We start from the raw sequence: 25,158 nt of genomic DNA, 5'->3' as shown, positions 1-25,158 counted from the left end.
CTGGATTCTGTTCCTAGCTCTGCCACAGATTCTCTAAGGGAAATTTACTCCCTCCTTTTCTGTACCTCAGTTTCACAAATGGTGAAATAAAGATAACACTTACTCTCTCTCAGGTCTGAGGAGCTAGATGCATTATTTGTAAAGTGCTTTGACATTTTAAAATTAAAGGGGCTATTCAAATGTGAAATACTGTATTACTGTTGACTTCAAATTGAGAGTGAAATTGCAAGGCTTTTGATTTTAACAGCTAATCAGTGGTTTAGGTATCTTTAAGATTGTCCACTCAGGCACAATTTCATGTTAAAAGTTATTACAAATCCCTTCTAACTCAGCCAGTTTATTTTCTAAGCTTGAAAGAGGAATAGTCCTAGCCCAAGGTATTCCTATACCTTTGAACCATCTGGCTGTGGGACTAGTCCAATCCAATATGGTAATTCTTAGGGTCCTATGCAATTCTGCAGGCTGCTACTGCATGGGTGGCAGGCTACAGTCAACACAAAATGAGTTTAACCCTTGGCAGATTTGTTTTGCACCAGTTAGTAGCTGAGGCAGCAGGCCTTGTCAGTGCAACAGAATGATTTTTCTTACACAATGAGGAAACTCCTATAGAAAAATCCTATAGAAATGAATAGGCTGATGGAAGGCAAAGATCTGCAGCTCATATTGACTTTCAAGGGGAATGGGATGCCTATCTCCCTCCCTTTGAAGATCCTAGGCAAAGCCAATAGAATTCTGTAGAAATGCATTATGGTTTTAAAACAAAGTTACTTTGAAGCCTAAAAGAATGAAATCTAATCTCTAGGGATTTTGAACCTCTGGCAACCCACATCAGTCTCTGTTAAGTTCTATGAGATGGATTGACTAGCCAGCAAAAGGGTTATCATCTGCTAAATTCCATAAGGGAAAGAACTATAGAAATGTTGGAAGATTAAACTCTGCTGATTTCTGGTTGAAAAGAGGCTTGACATATGAACAAGAAACACAGTACCCTTCTCAGCTTTCAAGGGTCTGACTCATGATTCAAGGTTTCATTCAAGGATGTATCTATCTACAAAATCAGGATGTGGAACAGCTCCCCCAAGCTTGTGGGTTGCAATATTTATTATGCTAATATTTTAACTTCTATTGCTCCCACACTTCCATCCGATGATACCAGAAATAAATGCAATAATGCTTGATCGGGTGCCCTTTAAAGGGAAACTATGCTACAGTCAATTTACTGATGCAGATCTGAAGAAGTGGGTTTTTTACCCATGAAAGCTTATGCCCAAATAAATCCGTTAGTCTTTAAGATGCCACTGGACTCCTTGTTGATTTTTGTGGATACAGACTAACAAGGCTACCCCTGATACAGGACTTCATGAATATCCATACTCTGTTATGCCTTTACCAGAGCAAGCAAGACTATAAAAAGAGAACACTGTTCCGTTTTGTGACAGGAACCAGGGACTCTTGAGTTCTCTGGCTGTTATCCTTCCTTACATCCCCAACAGCCACACCATGTTTCCCATGAGCCTATGTGAGCAGAGCCTGTAGTCAGGAAGTGAGGCAGAATGACATGATTTTGAAGCTTCCATGTTCTCTGTTGTGCATCTCAAGCTAGTGTTTATAAAAGACCTACCCGGAGATATTAGATCTTGCTATTTTTAAAGAAACACAGGACCCAGCAACATTGTCAAATAGCTATGAAAATGTACCAGCTCAGACACAAAGTCTGCATCACCCCCACTTTCCCCTTCTCGTGAGGATGATAATAGAACTATTAATAATCTAATCACTGATCAAAAACCCTCTTGCTGTGGGTAACTGGTGAGAGAAATCTCATAAGGCTGATACACATATACATTAACTCTGTAGGTTATTAGCTCCCTGCACACAGGAATTACTTGGTATTTCTATACAAGTCCATGTATACGACAGCAGCTACTCTAGTGATGGGTGCCACACAGATACCTGTAAAAAAAATACACACATCTCAGGTCAGCAGATGCTGTGGAAGCCTCTCTCTAATCAATTCACTAGTAGTTGCACAACTGGTGCTTCAACTGGTGCTCACGCACGTAAGGAGGTTGTTCACGCTCCATGCCTCGTTCCTTTCTTGACTTCTGTGCTGAGAATCCCAGCAAAGGCAATAATGAAGGCAGGTTTTAGGATATAAATACCTATCCAGTAGGAACTACAATGCCATCAATGCATTTCATACAAACAACCTAAGGGATATCATAATAATATAAGAATCGCCATACTGGGTCAGACCAAAGGTCCATCTAGTGCAGTCTTCCAACAGTGGCCAGTGCCAGGTGCCCCAGAGGGAATGAACAGAATAGGTAATCATCAAGCGATCCATCCCTTGTTGCCCATTCCCAAATCCTGGCAAATGGTATCAAATGGAAATGACGTTCAGTCAACAGGGCGGCATTCAAACCATGGCCACTTCTAAAACATGAGCCATTCACTCCCAGTGAGAGAGAGGAGAGCCTTTGAAAAACTCTCCCTACAATATGTTTGCTGCCAGCAAACCACATGACTTTTTTTTTTTAAATCATGCTGCTAATAAGCCAGATCACCTCTGCTAACAGGATACACAGAGATGGAGGAGTGTAGATTGAGCAGTGACTAGTCATATACGCTCTTGTGACTCCCTCTGAACTCTTGCTAGGAAAGTATCATGTTTGCAGCTAGCAGATACTTAATATACCTGTCAATTACAGGTCTCCATTTAAAAATCAATATTTACCCATGGAAGTATCAGAATTCCTGTAATTCTTCCTATTCTATGTACAGTAAAACACTGCATTGTATGGAAACTGTGGGTAGATGCTGGCTCTTTAACAGCAGCCATGGTACCTTAACTGCATAAAATACCCTGCAAACAATACAGTGCCTGGTATTCTTCTACTTTCATTCAGAGCGATCCCTAATAATCACCTCACCTACTTATGAATTAAATGGATCCTACAGCAATGCTATACAGAAATTCAGGACAGAAAGTGAATGCTTTGGCCAAATAAGATTGCAGGGTAGTCAGGGAAAACAGAAAATAATTACCTGAATTGGAACCGAGACAGGGCTTTACAAATACTTTACAAAGGGAGGTAAGCATCATTATCCCTATTTTACAGATGGGGAAACTGAGGCACAGTGAGGGGAAGTGACTTCTCCAAGGTTGCCCAACAGGCCAATAGCAGAGCTGGAAATAGAACCCAGCTCTCCTGAATCCCACCCCACTGCTCTAACATATATGCCATACTGCCTCCTCTGAGAGATGGGGTGTGCTTTCTTCCTGTCATTACTATTTGATAATTAACAAAAAAGTAGGATGAGATTTTTCAAATGAACTTAAGGGACTTGGATTCCTATGTCACTTAGGTATTTTTGAACATTTTACTTACATAGCTACTATTGAATTTCAACAGTAGTAGGGCCCCTAAGGGCTTGTACATATGAAGAGACGGTTACTCACCGTTGTAACTGTTGTTCTTCGAGATGTTTTGCTCCTATCCATTCCAGTTAGGTGTGCGCGCCGCGCGTGCATGGCTCTTCGGAACATTTTTACCCTAGCAACTCTGGCGGGCCGGCTGGGCGCCCCCTGGAGTGGCGCCGCTATAGCGCTGGATATATACCCCAGCCGGCCCGTCCGCTCCTCAGTTCCTTCTTGCCGGCTACTCCGACAGTGGGGAAGGAGGGCGGGTCTGGAATGGATAGGAGCAACACATCTCGAAGAACAACAGTTACAACGGTGAGTAACCGTCTCTTCTTCTTCGAGTGATTGCTCCTATGCATTCCAGTTAGGTGATTCCCAAGCCTTTCCTAGGGGGTGGGGTCAGAGTGAGACGTGGCAGAGTGTAAGACTGCTGAGCCGAAGGCTGCATCGTCTCTACATTGTTGCACCAACGCGTAGTGGGAAGTGAAGGTGTGGACAGAAGACCAGGTGGCCGCTCTACAGATGTCCTGGATAGGGACATGGGCCAGGAAGGCGGCAGACGAGGCTTGCGCTCTTGTAGAGTGAGCGGTGAGGCGGCGTGCTGGCATGCGAGCAAGCTCGTAGCATGTCCGGATACATGCAGTCACCCAGGAGGAAATCCTTTGGGAGGAGACCGGCTCGCCCTTCATGCGATCAGCAACCGCTACAAACAGCTGGGTTGAACGCCGGAAGGGCTTCGTCTGCTCTATATAAAAAGCGAGGGCCCTGCGGACGTCCAGGGTGTGAAGCTGTTGCTCACGAGGTGAGGCGTGCGGCTTCGGGAAGAAGACCAGAAGGAAAATGTCCTGGTTGAGGTGGAAGGCCGACACCACCTTAGGGAGGAAGGGCGGGTGTGGTCGAAGCTGCACCATGTCTCCGTGGAAGACGGTATACGGTGGACCAACCGTTAGGGCACGGAGCTCGGAAACTCGTCTTGCTGACTTTATAGCGACGAGAAAGGCCGTTTTCCACGAGAGATAGAGCAGGGAGCACGTGGCCAGGGGCTCGAAGGGTGCTCCCATAAGCTTGGCCAGAACTAGGTTCAAATCCCAGGACGGGGTAGGACGTCGTATCGGCGGGTACAAGTGGTCCAGGCCCTTAAGGAAGCGGGAAACCATCTGGTTGGAAAAGATGGACCGACCTCCTATGGATGGACGAAAGGCGGACACGGCTGCCAGGTGTACCTTCAAGGAGGAGACCGCGAGTCCTTGTTCCTTAAGGGACCAGAGGTAGTCCAGGATCGTAGGGATAGGGACCAGGAAGGGATTAAGGCCTCTGTGATCGCACCAGAGCGCGAAACGCTTCCATTTCGCGAGGTAGGTTGAGCGAGTGGAAGGCTTCCTGCTTTCCATCAGGACTTGCTGCACCGCCGCCGAACAGTCCCGCTCCGCGTGGGTCAACCATGCAGGTACCAAGCTGTAAGATGGAGGGACTGTAGGTCCAGGTGGCGGAGTCTGCCAAAGTCCTGGGTGATGAGGTCTGGCCATAACGGAAGGGGAATGGGATCCCGAACGGAGAGCTCGAGCAGCAGAGTGTACCAGTGCTGTCGTGGCCAGGCCGGAGCGACGAGAATGAGGCGGGCCCTGTCCCTCTGAAGCTTGAGTAGCACCCGGTGTATGAGTGGGAACGGAGGGAAGGCGTAGAGGAGGTGATCCGTCCAGGAGCAGAGGAATGCGTCTGACAGTGAGCCTCGGGAGCGACCCTGGTATGAACAAAACCGGTGGCACTTCCTGTTCTCCTTGGAGGCAAACAGGTCTATCTGGGGAGACCCCCACCTTCGGAAAATTGTGAGCGCCACATCTGGACGAAGGGACCACTCGTGGGCGAGGAACGACCTGCTGAGATGGTCGGCCAGTGTGTTCTGCACTCCTGGAAGAAAGGACGCTGCCAGGTGAATTGAGTGGGTTACACAGAAGTCCCACCGGAGCATCGCTTCCGTGCAAAGCAGGGAGGAGCGGGCTCCGCCTTGCTTGTTGACATAGAACATTGCCGTCATGTTGTCTGTGAACACCGCCACACAGCGCCCTTGCAGATGGGCGCGGAAGGTGTGACACGCCAAGCGGATCGCTCGCAGCTCCCTGACGTTGATATGGAGGGAGAGCTCTCGGGGCGACCAGAGACCTTGGGTGTGTAGGTCGCCAAGGTGAGCCTCCCATCCCAACGCCGAGGCATCCGTGGTCAGGGTGATGGATGGGCGAGGAGGGCGGAACGGGACTCCTGCACACACGACCTCTGGGTCCAGCCACCAGCTGAGCGAACCGAGGATTGGCTTCGTGACCGTGACTACCATGTCCAGAGATTCTCGGTGCGGACGGTACACCGACGCCAGCCAAGTTTGAAATGGGCGAAGGCGCAGCCTTGCATACATGGTCACGAACGTGCAGGACGCCATGTGGCCCAGGAGGCGTAGGCAGGACCGAACCGTTGTCGTGGGAAAGGCCTGCAGGTCCCGGATGATGGAGACCATCGTCTGGTGCCGAGGTCGAGGGAGGCAGGCCCTGGCCAAACTGGAGTCCAGGACCGCTCCGATGAACTCCACCCTTTGTGATGGAGTTAAAGAGGACTTCTCGGCGTTTATGAGAAGGCCCAGGTATTGAAACAGGGCTAGAATCTCGGCCATTTGACCTGCCACTAGCTGTCGGGATGGCCCGCGAACCAGCCAATCGTCGAGATACGGGTAGACGTGCATGCGACGACGGCGGAGGGCGGCGGCAACCACTGCCATGCACTTGGTGAAGACCCTCGGCGTGGTGGAAAGGCCGAAGGGTAGTACCGTAAACTGGTAGTGCGCTTCGTTGACTACGAACCGCAGGTAGCGCTGATGGGGAGGGTAAATCGCGATATGGAAGTACGCGTCCTTCATATCGAGGGCGGCAAACCAGTCTCCCGGATCCAGGGAGGGAATGATGGTCCCCAGGGTGACCATGCGAAACTTGAGCTTGAGCAGGTACCTGTTGAGCTCCCGGAGGTCTAGTATAGGTCGGAGACCTCCTTTCGCCTTGGGGATGAGAAAATATCGGGAATAAAATCCCCTGCCTCGCATGACGTTCGGCACCTCCTCTATGGCACCCAAGCTCAACAGAGCCTCGACCTCTTGTAAGAGGAATTGCTCGTGAGAGGGGTCCCTGAAGAGGGACGGGGAAGGTGGGTGGGAGGGAGGGGGCGAAACAAACTGAAGGCGGTAACCATACTGGACTGTACGAAGTACCCAGTTGTCCTATGTTATTTGGGACCACGCCAAGAGGAAGTGGGAAAGGCGGTTGCAAAATAACGGGGAAGGATCCGGTAAAGAGTCTGATGGGCCGTCCTCGGGCGTCCCATCAAAATGTCTGCTTAGGCCCTTGAGGGGCCTTCGAGGGCACCTGGGCCTGGTTACGCCTGTTGCTTGACGGTCTACGTCGGTTTAGGCTGCCTCTGCGACTATTATAAAGCCGTGACCTGGCCTGAGTAAATGGTCGGTATGGCTGTTGCCGGAACGACCTCTGCTGGGTAGCCGGTGTGTGCATACCCAGGGTGCGGATGGCGATTCGACCATCTTTGAGGGTCTGAATCCTTGAGTCCGTTTTCTCAGAAAAGAGACCCTGAGTGTCAAAGGGGAGGTCTTGCAGGGTGTACTGCACCTCGGGCGGCAAGGTGGAGGACTGCAACCAGGAGATGCGTCTCATGGTCACTCCCGAGGCCAGAGTTCTGGCCCCTGAGTCCGCCGAGTCCAGAGCGGCCTGGATGGAGGACCGGGAGGCTTTCTTGCCCTCTTCAAGGAGGGCCAAGAACTCCTGTCGGGAGGCTGTTGGGACCAGCTCCGAGAACTTGGACACGGACACCAAAATGTCATAGGTATAGCGCCCATGGAGCGCCAGTTGGTTGGCAATCCGGAGCTGGAGACCACCTGCCGAATAGACCTTCCGGCCCAACAGATCCATGCGCTGAGCGTCTTTAGATTTTGGCGCTGGAGCGGGTTGCCCATGCCTCTCCCTGTCATTTACGGACTGCACCACGAGGGAGTCTGGAGTCGGGTGCGTATATAGGTACTCGTATCCGCTGGGAGGGACCGAGTACTTGTGTTGCACTCCGCGAGCGGTGGGAGGGACGGACGCCGGTGACTGCCAGATGGTAGTGGCAATCTTTTGGATGGTGCGGATAAAGGGCAGGGCCACCCGCATCGGGGCCTCAGCTCCAAGCACCCTGCTCACCGGGTCGTCATCCTCAGCAACCTCCGCCACGGGGAGGTCAATAGCCTGCGCCACCCGGCAAAGAAGGTCCTGGTGGGCCTGCAAGTCAATCGGAGGGGGGTCCACTGCAGATGCCCCCGCCACCGCCTCGTCCGGCGAGGAAGACGAGGACAAACCCTGGACCACGTCCTCTGGAGGTGGTTCTTCCAGGGAGTGGGAAACTGCCTCGGCCACAGGATGCTCTGCCGCTACAGGTGGCGGTGGGGCCTCACCCTGTGATGATGGAGGAGGCCTGCTGAGTGTTGCTTCTGGCACCCTGCATTCGGAGCCCCTGGGGCACGGGGGGGGGGGAGCCCTTGAGCCTCGTGGTAGGCCCAGGGGGTCCAGAAGCCCCACTGCTGCGGACCATGGTCTTGCCCTTGGGGGTCGGCCCGGAGATCCCCACCGCTGTCCGCCTGAGAGGCGACCGAGGGTTGGCGAGGCGCTCAAGGACTGCGCCGTCGATGCCGCCGGTTTGTCCCTGAACGGTGCCGGGGATCGGTGCCGGTCTTCGCGGTGCCGGGAGCGAGAGCGGGACCATCGACCGTGCTGGTGCCGGGAGGTCGACCGCGATCTCGACCGATGACGGTGAGAGCGGCTTCGCGAGTCGCGGTGCCAGGAATGGTACCAGGAACCGGACCGCCTTCGGTACCGATGGTCTGGAGACCGGGACCGGGAACGTCTCCGGGAGTGCGACCGGTACCGCGATGCAGAGCGGTACCGGGACTGCGACCGGCGCCGAGACAGGGAGCGGTACCGAGATGGTGATCGGTGCCGGGATCTGGATCGGCGTGACGGCGACCGTCTCCGGGATCGGGACCTGGAACGCAGTCTATCCCGTCTGTCAGGGGAAGGTGGCCTCATCATAGCCGGCTTTCCCACTGACTGTACAGCCCGCACCGGCGGTGCCGGGGGCCGGAGGCTCGGTGCCTCTGTGAGCTCGATGAGCTCTCTCGCCGTCGAGAAAGTCTCGGGCGTCGACGGGAGAGGCAGCTCGACCGCGGTTGGCACCGGGGAGCAGGGCGGTACCGGACTCAACGGCCCTTGCGGCGCTGGAGTCGACGGAACCGTGCACAGTCTGTGCACTACCACAGCTGGTGCCGGCGGTGGCTGGGTGAGCGGTCCCGATGCAGGTGCCTTGATAGGCTTCTGCTGCGGCTTTCGTTTCCCCGATGGCGAGAGGGAACGGTGCCGAGGCCTCGGTGCTGGCTGCTTCTTTTTTACAGTCTCAGTGCCGGACCGGTCGGGAACTGCTGGTGCGCTCCGTGCCGAAGACGACTGCGGAGCTGCTGGTGTCGGCACCGCAGGGGTAAGCGCCGACTCCATTAGGAGCTGCTTCAACCTAATGTCCCGCTCCTTTTTCGTTCTAGGCTTGAACGATCTGCAAACCGGGCACTTATCTGCGCGATGGGCCTCTCCTAAACAACGCAGGCAGGAGTCATGAGGGTCCCCAATCGGCATGTGCCGCTGGCAAGCCGCACAGGGCTTAAATCCCGGTGTCTTGGGCATAAGCCCGCACCGGTCGGGAGAAGAGGGGCTAAGCCCCCCTAATTCCCCTTAATCTACCTAATTACTAACTTTACTAACTATTTAAACTGACTATATACACTAACTACACAATGAGAAACAGAGAGAAGCTAGGGATGTGGAGGTCAAAGGAGCACTCCACTGTTCCAACTGCCGTCACGGGCGGGAAGAAGGAACTGAGGAGCGGACGGGCCGGCTGGGGTATATATCCAGCGCTATAGCGGCGCCACTCCAGGGGGCGCCCAGCCGGCCGGCCGGAGTTGCTAGGGTAAAAATGTTCCGAAGAGCTGTGCACGCGCGGCGCGCACACCTAACTGGAATGCATAGGAGCAATCACTCGAAGAAGAAGAGTTAGGCTCCTTTGTAAACCCCAGCCTTAAAGCGGATTATCAAGTATTGTATTTCTGAGGCTCGGCTTCAATAGTCATGAAGTTTAGCAAAAAAACCAAACAACTTAGCATCAGAGCTTGTATTAATGTAAAAAATATTTCAGGTGATAAAAATGACAATACTGAGTAGTTAACAGAGATTATCCATGAAAACGTGAAGATAAAAAGTAACTTCTTTCAAGGCACAAAGGGGCTCTCTCCTGGAGTGGGCGCACACAAACTATTATATATTGCGAGTGCATAAATTAACTGTGTGAGATTCTTCATGGTAAGCACACGAGACTAACCAGAAAGAATGTTTAGCCTCAGTAGCAGAGTGATTTGCAACTGTAAAGCACCTGTCGGGTTCGTCTGGATCATTGCAGAACCAAAAATAATTGATTGATCGACGGATGCATTTTTAAGGAAAACTGAATACAACATTCCTTGAAATGGAAATGAATTCCAGATAGGAAGGAAATTATCACCTATCTTAAATATATTTGTTAATATCTCTCACACTCATAGAAATTGCAGCTTACCTACTCCTGAGACATTGTTTTCAGAAAGAAAAAGAAAAATCAATAACTGTTTTCAATTAATATTCCCCTTATTGATTATTTGGTTGCTATTTAATGAAGCACAGGTGGCTCTTCTGGAAGTATCGACTGAATTATTGTGTCAAGTCAATCTTTACAATAACATGCCAACACTTAAACAAACAAACAAAGCAAAACCACAGCAAAACTAACCTTTTCTTGTACAAAATCTAAAATGTTCTTGAAATCCAGGTCATCATAATAGTGCCTAATCCCCTCTTGGATGTTGGAATGGAAAACTGCATTCATCTGGGGAAACAAAAAGAAGCAACAGCACAATACCAAAGTGAAAAAGATGCTTGGAAAAATACCAAGAACAGAAGACAAATACAAGGCTACAGAAATGATGCCTTTTTACAAACCACCATCATCTTTCTAGATCACTGTCCAAAGTTTAGTCTGCAATGTTGCCATGTCTTGTGATTTTGCATCTCAGAATAGTTGGTGTTTTTTTAAAGCTCCAGCTACTGGAGTCAGGTGATTACATGAGAATCTCAACTTTCATTTAAAACAAACAAAAACAAACAAAACCACATTCCCAGTCTTTGTGATTACGAAGAAAAGCTTGAAAATGTGATCCCTAAAACCTGAAACAGCAGAAGGCAAATAAGAACCCAAAGTTAATTTTTTTAAATACTTATGATTTCTGGGTGCTTTCTGGGTGTCTGACTCTTGATTTTTGAACCTTCAGGGTTGCACTCTTGTATGCAACCTCTGCCTTTATTTGCTGCATACTGCATCTTTAAATATCTAAAGCCATGTCTGCACTACAAAAGTATGTCAACCCAAGAGCCATCACAGATATTAAATTGCTTGTGTGTGCACACTTGCCTCCTTGTGTTGGCGATGCACGCCCTTGCCAGGAGCGCTTGTATCAATTGTACTGTCTGGGTGGGGCATTGTGGGACAGCTCCTGAAAGCCAATAACAGTTGACATAAGCAAAGCAGTGTCCAGGCGGACACTGCATCGACCTAATTACAACCACCATTACTCTACGCCACTCGGGGAGGTGGTGTTACTAAATCGGCATAGAGAGACAAATTTAAGTGAAGACACATCCATAGCTAGGTCGATGCAAGGCAGCTTACGTTGACCTAACCATATATCGCAGACCAGGCCTAAGGGCTTTGCTGTCTACAGACAGTCATTTTGTGTTCAGGTCAGCAGACCCTGTCAGATTCTGTGCCATACATCTCAGGAGGTGCAGCAGAGAATGTCTGGCCAAAGGTATCCTTGAGCCAACTAACTCTGGGCAAACTCCTGGGGCCAGCATATCTCCCAGCATGAATCAGAGCAGTGCCTAACTTAAAGCAGCATTCAACAGCTGCCTATGGGCTACTCTGCAACCCAAGGCACACCAACCATTTCTCCTCCTGCCCTTGACATCCCCACTCTCTCTTCCAGCCCATGCCTATGCCTAGGGCTGTACTGGACAGCACATTGGTCCTTATTCACCCTGAGCTGGGGGCATTCTGCTGGATGTCATTCCAACTGTCTTTCTGGATCACAGAGAGAGTATTAATCTTGACTTCCCAAATAATCCAAACTTGACAGGGCAGTCACACACTTTGGTATTCTGATTAAAATATGGTCAGACCCTGCCAACTTAACCTAGAAGACAGGTCACAAAAATGTGCATTCCTGCTCAGTTTTTCCTAAACCTTGTCTACCAATTCTTTATTCTGAGGTAGTTGCTGAGGGGAACGGACTCTGGGAAGTCTTCAAAGGAGTCAGCTCTCAGCAGGGCAGCTACAAGCCAAACCCCAGAGCAGGTTGCCTCCTAAGAATGGATAAAACGACTCTGTTGAAGGAAACTTTTTGATTACCCAGGCCACGAGGGGACCGACGGGTGATGGCCAACTCATTTACAGAACTTTGTTCCATTCCCACAGCAGCTACCACGCCTATTGTTTTCAATGGAAGCTGCACCTGTGTAATGGATAGGGTTGCCAGTTTTGGTTGGACGTATTCCTGGAGGTTTCAGCACGACAATCTTTAATTCCTGGAAACTCCAGGACAATCCTGGAGGGCTGGAAACTCTAGTAAGTGAGAGTAGAACCTGACCCTTCTGGTCAAAGACTTATCATGAACTATTTTTCCCCTTGAAGGTCATTGTAGCAGCATGAAGACTCACCGGCACAACACCTCCTACTGGTCATATTGGAATTAGCTCTTTTCCAGCTTCAAAGCGCCCTTTGTTGGCCAGTGTCTTGCCTGCCTCAGGCCCCGTGTCCCTCCCAGACCCCCATGGCCCTTTACCTGGGGGTTCTGCCAAGCAGTACCCCTTACTCTAGGTCCCAGGGGAACCCCCAACCCGATATACCCACCTAGCCTCAGTGGCTACTGCCAGTCGTCATCTAGGCCCCTTTCACTGGGGCAGACTGCAGTCTGTAATGGCCACTCATCATTGGCAAGGTGTGACGGGGAGAGTTGGACCAGCTGCCTCTGCCTAACTCCGGACTGCACCTCTGCAGCCCCAGTACCTTCTTTAGGCCTTGCACAAGGCCTGCATCCTGGAGAGTTACTAGGCTGGAGCTCCACAGCTCCTCTTGCCTTTCCCCAGCACTACTCTACCTCTGGTACACTGCTCCCTGGCAGCTAGGTCCTTCTCTCTCCACCGCTAGAGAGAAACTCCTCCAGCTTCTGGCCCACAGCCCCCTTACCAGGGCCAGCTGGGCCCCGATTGAGCTGGCCACACCTGTGGTCAGCTACTCACTCAGCTTCCCCCAGCTGTTCTCACTCTTCTTATTTTAGGAGTGGGGTAACCACCCCACTACAGTCATGAAACACAGGACTCTGCTATGTGGAATGGGTCACACAAACAAGCTGACAAAGATCTCTAAGGCAGAGCTGATACAAAAGGCACCAGCTAGTTCTAAACAAACATAAATCCTTTATTTTCTACACAAGCTCACGACCTCCCGTAAATAAAAGCATCTTTATCCAGCTGCCTGCCATTATCAGCGAGACGCGTGTAGATAGCTGTCAGGAAAGCCAACAGCATCTTAGATTGTGTCTGTAGAGAAATCCCTCCCCAAAATGGGATTTATTAATACATAGGTATTTCAGCCCTTTGAAGACAGGGCTAGGCAGCACAACGAACCATGAGATTAGTCTTATGGCTGTTGGCTACAATTATGATTTGTTGTATTGGATCTGATTCTTTCCTCTGTTTTTATTTATTTACTTTTTACGTTTATGTGTTGGTGTTAGTGAACTAATGTTATGCTGCTGCTAACACCGGAGATCTAAGGGTACGTCTACACTATGGGACTATTCCGAATTTGCATAAACCGGTTTTGTAAAACAGATTTTATAAAATCGAGTGCGCGCGGCCACACTAAACACATTAATTCGGTGGTGTGCGTCCGCGGTCCGAGGCTAGCGTCGGATTCTGGAGCGTTGCACTGTGGGTAGCTATTCCCTAGCTATCCCATAGTTCCCGCAGCCTCCCCCGCCCCTTGGAACTTCCGGGTTGAGATCCCAGTGCCTGATGGGGCAAAAATCATTGTCGCGGGTGGTTCTGGGTAAATGTCGTTAGTCACTCCTTCCTCTGGGAAAGCAACGGCAGACAAGCATTTCGCGCCTTTTTCCCCTGGATTGCCCTGGCAGATGCCATAGCATGGCAATCATGGAGCTTGTTTTGCCTTTTGTTGTGACTCTCACCGTATGTGTACTAGATGCCGCTCACAGAGGCGATTCAGCAGCGCTACACAGAAGCATGCTTTTGCTTTTGCATGACAGCAGAGATGGTTACCAGTCATACTGCACCATCCAAACCCTTCCATAAATTGGAACTGGTGAGGATGATTATGGCTACCAGTCCTTTTGTACCATTTGCTGCTGTCATAAGTGCCCCTGGCTGCTCTTAGCCAGGGGCGCAAAAGCCAAAATTGGGAATGACTCCCTGAGTCAATCCCTCCTTTTTGGTATCTAAAAATAGAATCAGTCCTGTCTAGAATTTGGGCAAGTGTACTAGAGAACCACTGTTTCAGAAAACCAGAGAGCACAGCTGCTCTGTGTCAGATCCAGCAGAAATTATGAGCTGTATGCTATTCACAGGGGGTGCTCCTGCAACAACCCCACCTGTTGATTCCATTCTTCCCCCAGCCTTCCTGGGCTACCGTAGCATTGTCCCCCCACTTGTGTGATGAAGTAATAAAGAATGCAGGAATAAGACACAGTGACTTGTTAGTGAGAAATGAGTGGAAGGCAACCTCCAGCTGCTATGATAGTCCAGACAGGACAGTAAGGAGTGTGGAGGAGAGGAGCCCAGCATCCCTCTGCTAGTCTAGGGGCAATTGAATCTTTTCTTTACACATGAAGGGTGGGGGCTGATGGAGCTCAGCCCCCTGTTGCTATGATGACGATGGTTACCAGCCATACTGCACCATCCACCATCCACCAGAAAAAATTAGAGCCAGGAGCCCTTGATCGACCTGACGGATGCTAGTCAGCATGGTTACTGCCCCATGTGCCAATAGGCTGATGACGAGGACGGTTACCAGTCCTTTTGTACCATCAGCCACCCATGGCAGGGGGGGAGTGAGGATGTTGGTGTTGACGGCTGCAGCATCGTGTCTATCTGCAGCATTCAGTAAAGATAGGGTGACATGTAAAAGAGTCAGAGGATTGTTTTCCCTTTCGCTTCTGGGGGTGGGTGGGGGGGGGGGTGAGTAGATTGCCAAGCTATGCCCTGACCCACCGCGGACACTGTGTTTGACCCTAGAAGCATTTGGAGCTCAGCCAAGAATGCAAATACTTTTCGGAGGCTGCAGGAACTGTGGGATAGCTTCAGTCCTCCAGTCCATGAGCGTCCATTTGATTCTTTGGCTTTCCGTTACGCTTGTCACGCTGCAGTGCGCTGAGTCCCTGCTATGGCGTCTGTCTGGAGATTTTTAAAAAAGGATTCTGAATTTCATCTTCTGTAACGGAGCGCTGATAGAACGGATTTGCCTGCCCTTACAGCGATCACATCCGCATGGTCCATGCTGGAGCTCTTTTTTTATTTTGATTTCGGACTGCATCGTCACCCGTGCTGATCGGAGCTCCACGCTGGGCAAACAGGAAATATTCAAAAGTTCGCGGGGCTTTTCCTGTCTACCTGAGCACTGCATCCGAGTTCAGATTGCGGTCCAGAGCGGTCGCTGCTGCACTGTGGGATAGCTCCCGGAGGCCAATACCGTCGATCAGCGTCCACACTAACCCTAATCCGATATGTTAATACCGATACTAGCGTTACTCCTCTCGTTAGGGAGGAGTACAGAAACCGGTTTAAAGAGCCATTAAAATTGATATATGGTGCCTCCTAGTGTGGACGGTTGTGGCGTTAAATCGGTTTTACGCTCCTAAAACCGGTTTAAACGCCTAGTGTAGACCAGGCTGTAGTATTCTCTCCATAGAGCCCTTTGCACATTTAATTCTCTCCCTACTTAACATTTTTCATCCTGTTAGTAACTTTGTTCCCTGACTGCATCACATAAGAGCTTGTATTGCAACATAATAGCTAGTTGTATAGAGAGAGGATATGGGACATATTAGTACCGATAGTTTAAAGAGTTTATTTAGTTCATGCAGTGTGGATCTGTGTTTAAGAGTTGACAGCAACAGATACTGATCTAGTACAGGTGTCTGACTGAAGCACATGAAAAGCGGGGGGGGAAGAGTGGATGGGGCGGGGCCTCAGAGAAAGAGGCGGGGGCTATGGGAAAGGGGTGGGGCTTGAGGGGGAAATAGGTGGGACAGGGGTGGGGCCTCAGGAAGGGGCAGGGCAGGGGAGGTTCTGACACTCCTGCTGAAGCGTCCGGTTTTTAAATATCACCAAGTTGGCAACCCTATGTGCAGCTAAAATCTGAGACCACAAATGGACACATGCAAAAAGACTTTCCTCACCAGTTCCTTCCCCCAGTGCTGTCTAGCCATGAGCTAGTCCTGTCTCTTCACAGCTCAGCCTTTGGAATGCTTGAGATAAATTAATTAACTCCGCACAGCTGGCCTGTCTCTGCCACCCTCACAATCACTGAATTAAGGGCACGCAGCTGTGATCTCTTCTCAGAGACTGTACTAACCCTTTTGCTGCCAACTCCTACATAGGGTCCCTGCATTTTATCACACTGAATAGCAACCTCTTCATGCTCTTCCAAGAAGAAGTTTAAGGAAAGGTCCTTTGCTTTAAATTTTATCTGAGTTTCAGTTGGGTGCAATGACATGGCTGATTTTATTCTTTTGTGATAAGGAACGTCGGGAGGGAACGACTTTCTGGTTTGGATATTCAATTTTCAACCCCAGGTGGTCAAATTGCTTAGTGGAGTATCCTGATTACGTGGAGTATGGTGGGAGGGGAAAATTGTTCCCAGCTGAGGATGACAGACATGGAATCAAGCCTGCTCATCTATTCACTAGTAAAGAAAGGGTAGAATTCTGCTCCCCTGTGTAAAATCCCACGTTCCATGCAGGGAACTTTACAAGACAGGGAGGAGAGCAGAAATGGCCTTGAAAATGTGAACTGATTGCTATAGTTGAACACAACAAACAGCTTGCAGAACTTCTGCAGCAGTAGGAGGGTTGTGTGTGTCTTTAAGCTCCTCCTCACACACTTACGTCAGTTATGTTGGGGTATATCCTGAAGTATCATGTCACACTGTCCCTCCCCCACATCCCTAGAGTTGCTGTGACCTTAGAGCAGTGGTTCTCAACCCACGGCCCACTTGCAGCCCAATCAGCACACAGCTGTAGTCCATGTGACATCCTCAGGGCCATTCAGGTAGTACTGGATGTGGCCCACAATGGTAAATAGGTTGAGAATCACTGCCTTAGAGGCCTTAGCATGGTGGAAAGAGGGTTATTTGAGCGGGGGGACGACCACCTGAAAAATGCTACAGCTCCCTTTGTCCACAGCCTGTACACCTCCTCTCCCCAGTGCCCTCCCTCCCCCGTTTCACAGTCAAACTGCAGATGCCAGACTGAAGTGTGGGTCTTGAACCTGGAACAAGTGTACGTGTGGAATTGGCTCAGGCTAAATAAAGAACATTTCAATGGAGCGAGGGAGCTACAAATGGGAAAGAAGCCCTCTACAAACATTAACACCGCTTACCAACCTTTATCTTTTTGGTAATTTAATTATTCACAAAACTACATTAAGGGAGAGACAGAGGTAGCCCATCAAGGACTCATCCTGCAATTCCTAGAGCACATATCAAGAATACTTTGACATATCAGATACTTCAAATTAAGTAGTAGTTTAATATAAAAAGCAGTTTACAGAAGCTTGGAAAGCTTATTAGTTTACTCAAAGCAAAGCCTCTAATTCTAAACAGCAGCCCTATTCCCAGAGTATGTTTGCGATTTGACTTCTGACAAGATACCACCAGCCACAAACACTCAGAAATATTAATGAAGGGAGGGGGCTTTGGGAGGGGGGTTGTTTTGCAGAATTAATTCTGACATGAAAATCAAATGTTGGGCGAGCTGGGGAATAGGGAAGAAGAATGCTAGAGGAATTTGAAAAAGAAGGTGTGAGAGGAGACACACGCAGGGACCCCATAGGAGAAGACGCAGCCTGCTGAGATGGTAAAATTAGCAGGATATTCTGAAAGGGCTTTTAAGAAATCACTCAGGCAGAAGTTTATTAAAATGTTAATTCTGATCTAAAGATAGACTGCTGGGCATTTTTTTTAATGACCATCATTAGCTTGAAGACAAACAAGATAATGCCACAGGTTTGCCATAGCTGACAGCTCTGCCATGATTCAATATTTTTTGAGGTTTTTCAATTTAAAAAGATATATTTTGGGCTTAAAATTTCATTTGATTTTTTCCAGTGAAAATGCAATTTTTTTGCCAATTCTTTTATCAAGAATTTAAATTGCAAAATCAATTCTTGCCAGAAATTTTTTAAAATAAATCGTTTGCTGAAAAATCAACATTTTTGCCAAAAGTTGTGTTGGGTTTTTTTAGGTTAAATGAAAAATTTATTCTTTTGGCCAAAAACTATTTTAATAGATTTTTTGATGAAAAATCAATGTTTTTCCATTTTTTAAAGAAACTCAAGTGGAAAAATTAATGTTTTTGGCCAAAATAATGTTGTTAGGTTTTTTTTAATGAAAAAATTGATTTGTATCCCCAAAGTATTTTTTTTTAGGTTTTTCAATTAAAAAAATCAGATTTTTTGGCTTAATATTGAGCAGCTTTCACTGTGCGTGTTTTGTGTGTCCAGTTCTTCCTTGGATGTCTTCATGGGATGATCAACACTGTTTTTAGAACAGACGCAAGTGCACACGCTGCATGTCTTTGCTGGCAGCATAAAGATGCAAGTCTTTGCCACTTGTGTTCATCCGGAAGAAGGCAAAGTACACCCTGAGAATGCTTGTAAAGCTGCCAGGTGTTGGGGGACTAGTCTTTGTAACGTATGTTGTGTACACGACCCTGTCACCATAGTACCTCACAAACATTTATGAATTTATCCTTGCCACCCACCTCTGAGGTAGGGAAGGATTTACCCCTATTTTTCTGACAAAGATACTGAGGAACAGAGAGACTTGCTCAAGGTCACACAGGGAAGAAATCGCTCCTGCTTCCTAAGGCCTGGGCTCTGATGGCTATTCAGTGCCAGAATGAGGCCCATGGTAGTAATGTTCTTCTCCTCGGCTATCCAGAATCTTTTAAGGGCGCTCTAAGAATTTACGGCACCTATAAATTAGGTAACTGTTTGTTTAGTGTGATGAAGCAATTTAAAGCAAGACACATTCTCATAATGAGGCTGTGACCATTTCTATGTTTAGCTCTTTCCAGAAGCTACGTGCTCCAGAATATTTTATATTGTAGGCACCACAGAGACATACTATTCCCCAGTTGAAAGAACCTTATACCCTAGATCAGTGGTACCATTCATTTACAGCATCCTGAATTAAATCTAGACTTTAAGACAGTGGCTAAATGGACGAGAGCTAAATAATTCTAGCTGCATAAACTCTCTCCTTCAATTGGCACAAGGCAGCAAAAGCAGGTATTTAATTTAAATCATCTGCAACTCCATGAGCACATTTACATATCAATTGGCATAATTACATGCCTAGTAGTTTATTCCAAATGCAGATTCACATTTGCTTTTTGCAGTGTGACAATTATAGGTCAAGAAGATTCATCGCTTGTTAAATCTCTGTTCTCTCTCACCAATTGTTTGATTTTTAATTAAATATTTATATCGCCCATTAAATTAAATTAAGGGATGATTTAGAGGCTAATGGTTTTACTCAAGCCACCAGTTTAATGGAAGGGTTGCAATTCCATTTAAAAAAATGTTTGCAGCTTTTCTCCCTCCTGCTGATCATCCTCTTCCTCTGCTGGTTGGGCATGTGTTATTAATAAGAGAAGAGGAAAAGTTGGGGAAATCTCAGTGGAACAGTTACCTGAGCTCAGTCTCAGGCCGAGGCAGTTGAGAAGAAACTGATGGAGGTTCTATATAACAATGGCACAGGGCACAAGGCTGACCAGCACGCGTGCACAGGCCAAATGGACACTGCTATGAGCAATCTCCGATTGAAGACGCAGGGGGCACTAGCACATCTAGAGTGGAGCACCTGTAGGGACACTACGTGAAGAAGAAATCAGAGTTAAGAAGGGTCTGACCCCTCATGCTGTCATTTATGGTTGTGCACCACAATGAGAGCTTTCCACTCCGTCATGCAACTGGAAGCATTTTACACCCATTGTCCCCAGGTATACATGACAACATAAGTTTCAAGTCAATGAAGAATCAGGCCCCACATCTCTAACTTCAGGTGACTCAGCCTGCTTGTTTGGAATATGATGCCTAATGCAGAGATAATCCGTCCATGGTACCAACCCAGAAGGAGGAACTGGAAGCCTATCACACAACAAATGGCATCTGCAACTCCTGCAATGCAACAATGAGCCAGGTGAACTTCTGTTTCACTAGAGGGGCTCATGCAAACCTTTCCTTTGGCTATGACCAAGGCCGGCTCCAGGCACTAGCTTATCAAGCAGGTGCTTGGGGCGGCAACTCCGGAGAGGGGCGGCACTTTCACGTATTTGACGGCAATTCCGCGGAGGGTCCCTCACTCTCGCTCGGGAGCAAAGGACCTCCTGCTGAATTGCCGCAGATCGCGATCGCGGCTTTTTTTTTTTTTTGGCTGCTTGGGGCGGCCAAACCCTTGGAGCCGGCCCTGGCTATGACTCACGTAGGATTGAACCTCCTGAGTATTGATTTGTGTTTAGGTTTGAGGTCACTGAGGAGATAATACACTCTTTAAAATCCCCCACCCCAGCTATTATAGTGCTAAAGGAGCCATGAAATCATTTATACAAACAGACAGATTTTTATAAAGCCCCTAAGTATGCATTTTAGAAATGGTTCAGCCATACTGGGTATTGTGTGAGCCAGCAGAGATTATGGGTCTGTATTTAAGGTATTTAACTGATTGTGATGTCAAGTTAATACTGGAAGTAGCAGGGTTTCTTCAGCTTAAGTCAGAGAGTGGCAGAAAAGAACACCTATTGTACGCATTTTTAATCTGTCCATTACAGTGTTGTACAGGCATCATATGCAAAAGCTTCAAGCATCATTTAACATAATTGAGGCAAAAAGCTCAGCAAGTTCCAAAGAGGATTTATGGGGGGGAGAAATCAATCCTTTGCTGGAAAGACTGCAAAAGAGCTTAAGTGATGCACAGGGCTTTGAGTGGGGCCTTGTAGATAGGGGTGAATTTCAGCCTCCAGTATATAACTAAACTAGGGTAAAAGTGACAAGGACCATCAATCCTAATGCTTCAGGGCAAACCTTGATCCTTAACTAAGATCAGGAAGATACCTCTTCCCCATTATAACACAGAGCTGCATATTTAACTAGAACAATGAGGAGTCTGGTGGCACCTTAAAGACTAACAGATTTATTTGAGCATAAGCTTTTGTGGGTAAAAACCCCTCTTCTTCAGATGCTTATGCCCAAATAAATCTGTTAGTCTTTAAGTCGTCTTGCACCGCTTCCAGCAGCTCCCATTGGCCTGGAGCAGCGAACTGTGGCCACTGGGAGCCGCGATCGGCCGAACCTGCGGACGCGGCAGGTAAACAAACTGGCCCAGCTCGCCAGGGGCTTTCCCTGCACAAGCGGCGGAACAAGTTTGGGAACCACTGCCTTAGACCCTTCACAGGCATTTGAAACTTGATGCAGTGGGATACTGGATAGCCAGTGGAAGGATCCCCCTTTAAAAATTTTCCCCAAGTTTATTCAGAGAGTCTTGGTTTATCTCTCATCCAAGAGACATAAAAGACTTTCCCATCCTTTGCTTACAATATTTACCCAACCCTTCTAACAATCTGGTCATATAACGGGAGAGGGAAATTTCTTTAAAGGTATCAGTTGAAACCTGGTGTTCAGCTCTGGTGCCAACATCGAGTGTATCTCTAACCTAATTTGTGGGCAAGAGGAAAGTTAAAGAGCATTCTATCTTTATTAATAATTTTGACAATTTCTCCTAATTCAGAGTGTATGAGAGACTATATTACTGCAAAACTAATATACAATATAGGAATAAATGGTCAATGAGAAATATTTAGCTTTCAGCCATGCACAAAAGAAGAGGTGAGAGTCTCTTAAATAGCATAACACTGAAAACAGTGACTTGGGAGAAAACAAATCTGCCTTTGCTCATGTCAATGGTTAATTGAACAGGTAGTTCCACATTTTTCTTCAGACAGGACAAATGTGATTTGCACTCTCCAAGAAAAGTTCAAAAAGCTCACCTTGTTTTCGAAGATAATTTCAATGAATATCAACAGCATCTCAGTGATGAAGATCACCAGAAGAACCCAGAAGAACTGCATAGAAAAGAGAAAGTAGGCCATTACTATCGTTCTAGCCAAAGATGTATTCACTCTGACTCATTACAATTGTCATAAGACATGAACAAAAGGTGTTATTACTTGCCTCAAATTCTTGTTTGAAGAAATATTAGGGGGTTATAACAGTAATATATATGCAGATATTTATCACAAAGGGCCATAAAGTGCATCACATACTAGGTATATATTAAGGATTGCCTCACACCACTGAAATGCAGGAGCTGCAAAGAGACTTTGGGCAAGTCTACACTACAAAATTAAGCTGACCTAAGTTACATTGATGTACAGCTACAGCAGTAATTGAATTGCTTTTGCATGTCCACACTACGCTCCTTGTGTCAGCAGTTCATGTCCTCACCAGGAACACTTGTGCCAATTTAACTGCCAGCGTGGGGCATTGTGGGATGGTGTCTGAAAGGCAGCAACAGTCAATGTAAGCAATGCAGTGTCTATGCTGATGCTGCGTCACCCTTACTACATCAACTTAAGCACCACGTGGAGGTGAAGTTATTAAGGTGAGTCACATCGGTGGGAGCTACATTTTAACATAGATGCTTACAGAGTTAGCTGGAGGTGTGTGTGTGTGGTGTGGGGAATTGATCTAAGTTACGCAACTTCAGCTATATGAATAACATAGCTGAAAGTCAGCGTACTTAGATCTACTTACCGCTTTGTCTTCATTGTGGTAAGTCAACGGCTGACGCTCTCCTGTCGACTCCGCCTGCACCTCTCGCCCTGGTGGAGTACCAGAGTTGACAGGAGAGCACTCGGCGGTCGATTTATCGCATCTAGACTAGACGCGATAAATTGACCCCTGCTGGATCAATCACTGCCCGTTGATCCAGCGGGTAATGTAGACAAGCCCTTAGTGTAGACCAGGCCCTGTAATAGTTTAGGAAAGGAAAGATCTCCAGTCCAACTGGGAGTACAGGAACGGTTTTAGGGAAGCAAAATATAAGGACTCAGTTGGATTCTAGATGGGGCTCTAGCTCCTACTTTTACAAAATCTGCCATGAGGAGACAAACAGCTACTAGCCATCAGTTAGTTTTTACCGAGCAATTCTCCCCAAAGTGCTAATCAGCATAGCATCTAGGTGCTGTATAGATCAGCATAGAAACACACAGGCAAGAAACCAGAAGACAAAGGAGAAGATGAGAATTGGTCGGAGGATTGGTCACAATTTTTATACCCACGTATTCATGACATCTTATTAACTATAACTCCACGGTGGCAGCAGTGCTTATCATTCATCCGTTTGTAATATCCTCATTACGCCTCTGCTTTTATTGCTTATCTTTCACATATGTCTGAGTCAATGTTATTGCTCCTCATCATAATAGATTTAATATAATGAAACACTCACGAGAGTGATTTACTCCTGGCTTCTCCTCACAGGATACCAGCGATTTTATCATGGATTTGCTTTATTGTCACTGCAGGTGATCAGGGCCTCCTAGGATGCTGTTTCTCATTGCATGAGTGGGGATGTTTAAACATATCATGCCTCAACATTCCATCCCCCACACAAATTCCTTTGGTTTCCATCAGGAAGGCCCAATCCCACACTACTGAGCTCAATGGAAATGTTACCATTGATTTCGATGAGAGTGGGAGCAGGTCCTAACTTCATTGCTGTCTGCACTGAACTATATAGTTTCCAATGAACAATGAGCCCAGATGTTGCAAGGATGTATGCTCATATGTCCTAATTCTGTGTTTCTCAACCTTTTCGGGTTGGCGACCATGTATTCAAAGTAAAAAATGTTCACGATTCTCCACTTATATTTACTGTAAGACTAAAACAATGCAACGATGATAAACCTATGTAATGTCATGGTGTGTGTTTTGAGAGGCTGACAGAGAATATCTGATTTGAGGTGAGGGTGTTTGGGGAGTGGATGATTACAGTCTAAAGCAAAGAAAATCTAAAATTAGGGAAATTTCCACTACATGCATCCGACGAAGTGGGTATTCACCCACGAAAGCTCATGCTCCAAAACGTCTGTTAGTCTATAAGGTGCCACAGGATTCTTTGCTGCTTTTAAAATTATAAAGACTTGCAACCCCACTGATTGCCTTTTCATGACCTCACTGGGGGGTCACAACCCACTTGTTGAGAAACAATATTGCCCTAATTGACAGCTGCTTTCTGAGAGAGAAAATGCTCGGTGCCATCTCAGAGCTCCTGGCCCGCCCCATCCAGTGCCCCATCTCCAGCCATCTCTGATGCTTCAGAGGAAGGAGACCAACCCCACGCCCCATCCCCCAAGAATACATTTTGGGCAGACGGGTAATCTCTTCCTGACCTTTGCAGTGACTATCTGAAGTCCCAAGGCATGAGATTTAGAAACATCTGACATGAAGCAGAATGGACCCTCGGGACTGCTGACTCCTCCGAGTCCTGCCCCTATACAGTACTACTCATAAATTAGTCCGCTCTCTCTCATGCTACTATGCACCCAGCTATACTCAATGGTAGTAGGAATACCTGATGCTCCCAGTGCTTTTCATTCACAGATCTCAAAGCATTTTACTCCCAACTTTGTAGCTCAGGTCCATGCTTATCAAAAAAACCACCCACTGATCAACTCTGACTCCCTATAAGAATGGAAGGATGTCCTCTGCACATTTTACAGTGTAGAAACATATCCACATGCTCTCGCTCTCTCTTACTAGGCTCTGATATAATCCACTGGAAATGAAAGAGTTACCATAGTAACTAACTACCCCATCAGATGTTGTCTTTAAAATACAGAACAACTTTATAAAAGGCAATTTACTTACCCGGTCATTAAATTTGTTCCTTGTGTCGTTAAAATGTGCATTTACAAAGCACCTTCCAAGGCAAGTATCCAAGGGAGTTGTACGGAAAGAAAACATTTACCAAACTCAATGAGTCCAGTCAAAAGGCTTAAGGAAGTGGTGACAACTTAATAGCATGGTTACAATGAAATAACATGCAGGTTTACAATAACTCCACTGGAAACAGGAGTGATTATTTGTTAAAGTGATAGCTATCAGGAGCAAAGCTTCGATTAACAATTAACTGTTAGGGTTTGTTGACATGGGGACATCCAGGAAAGTTAATCCAAACTAATTAAAGGTGTGAATTTGAAGTGGGTTAGCTGCATT

General features: G+C 47.5%; 1 protein-coding gene across 3 annotated transcripts in view; it reads right to left on the bottom strand.

Annotated features, from left to right (window-relative positions):
- The window catches only part of LOC123362904 (tetraspanin-15-like), a 321,860-nt gene that overhangs the window by 108,530 nt on the left and 188,172 nt on the right, over positions 1-25,158 (bottom strand). For all 3 annotated transcript variants that reach the window (XM_045003460.1, XM_045003459.1, XM_045003458.1), the window contains 2 exons: positions 21,927-22,001; positions 10,319-10,414 (listed from right to left, as the gene is read on the bottom strand). In XM_045003460.1, coding sequence (XP_044859395.1) covers positions 10,319-10,414; positions 21,927-22,001 — 171 coding nt within the window. The remainder of the gene's footprint in view (positions 1-10,318; positions 10,415-21,926; positions 22,002-25,158) is intronic.

This window comes from Mauremys mutica, chromosome 2 (assembly GCF_020497125.1).
Source record: "Mauremys mutica isolate MM-2020 ecotype Southern chromosome 2, ASM2049712v1, whole genome shotgun sequence".
NCBI classification, from domain to species: Eukaryota; Metazoa; Chordata; order Testudines; family Geoemydidae; genus Mauremys; species Mauremys mutica.
The sequence above is the reverse complement of the archived record's forward strand: the minus strand, read 5'-3'. Positions and strand labels throughout refer to the sequence as shown.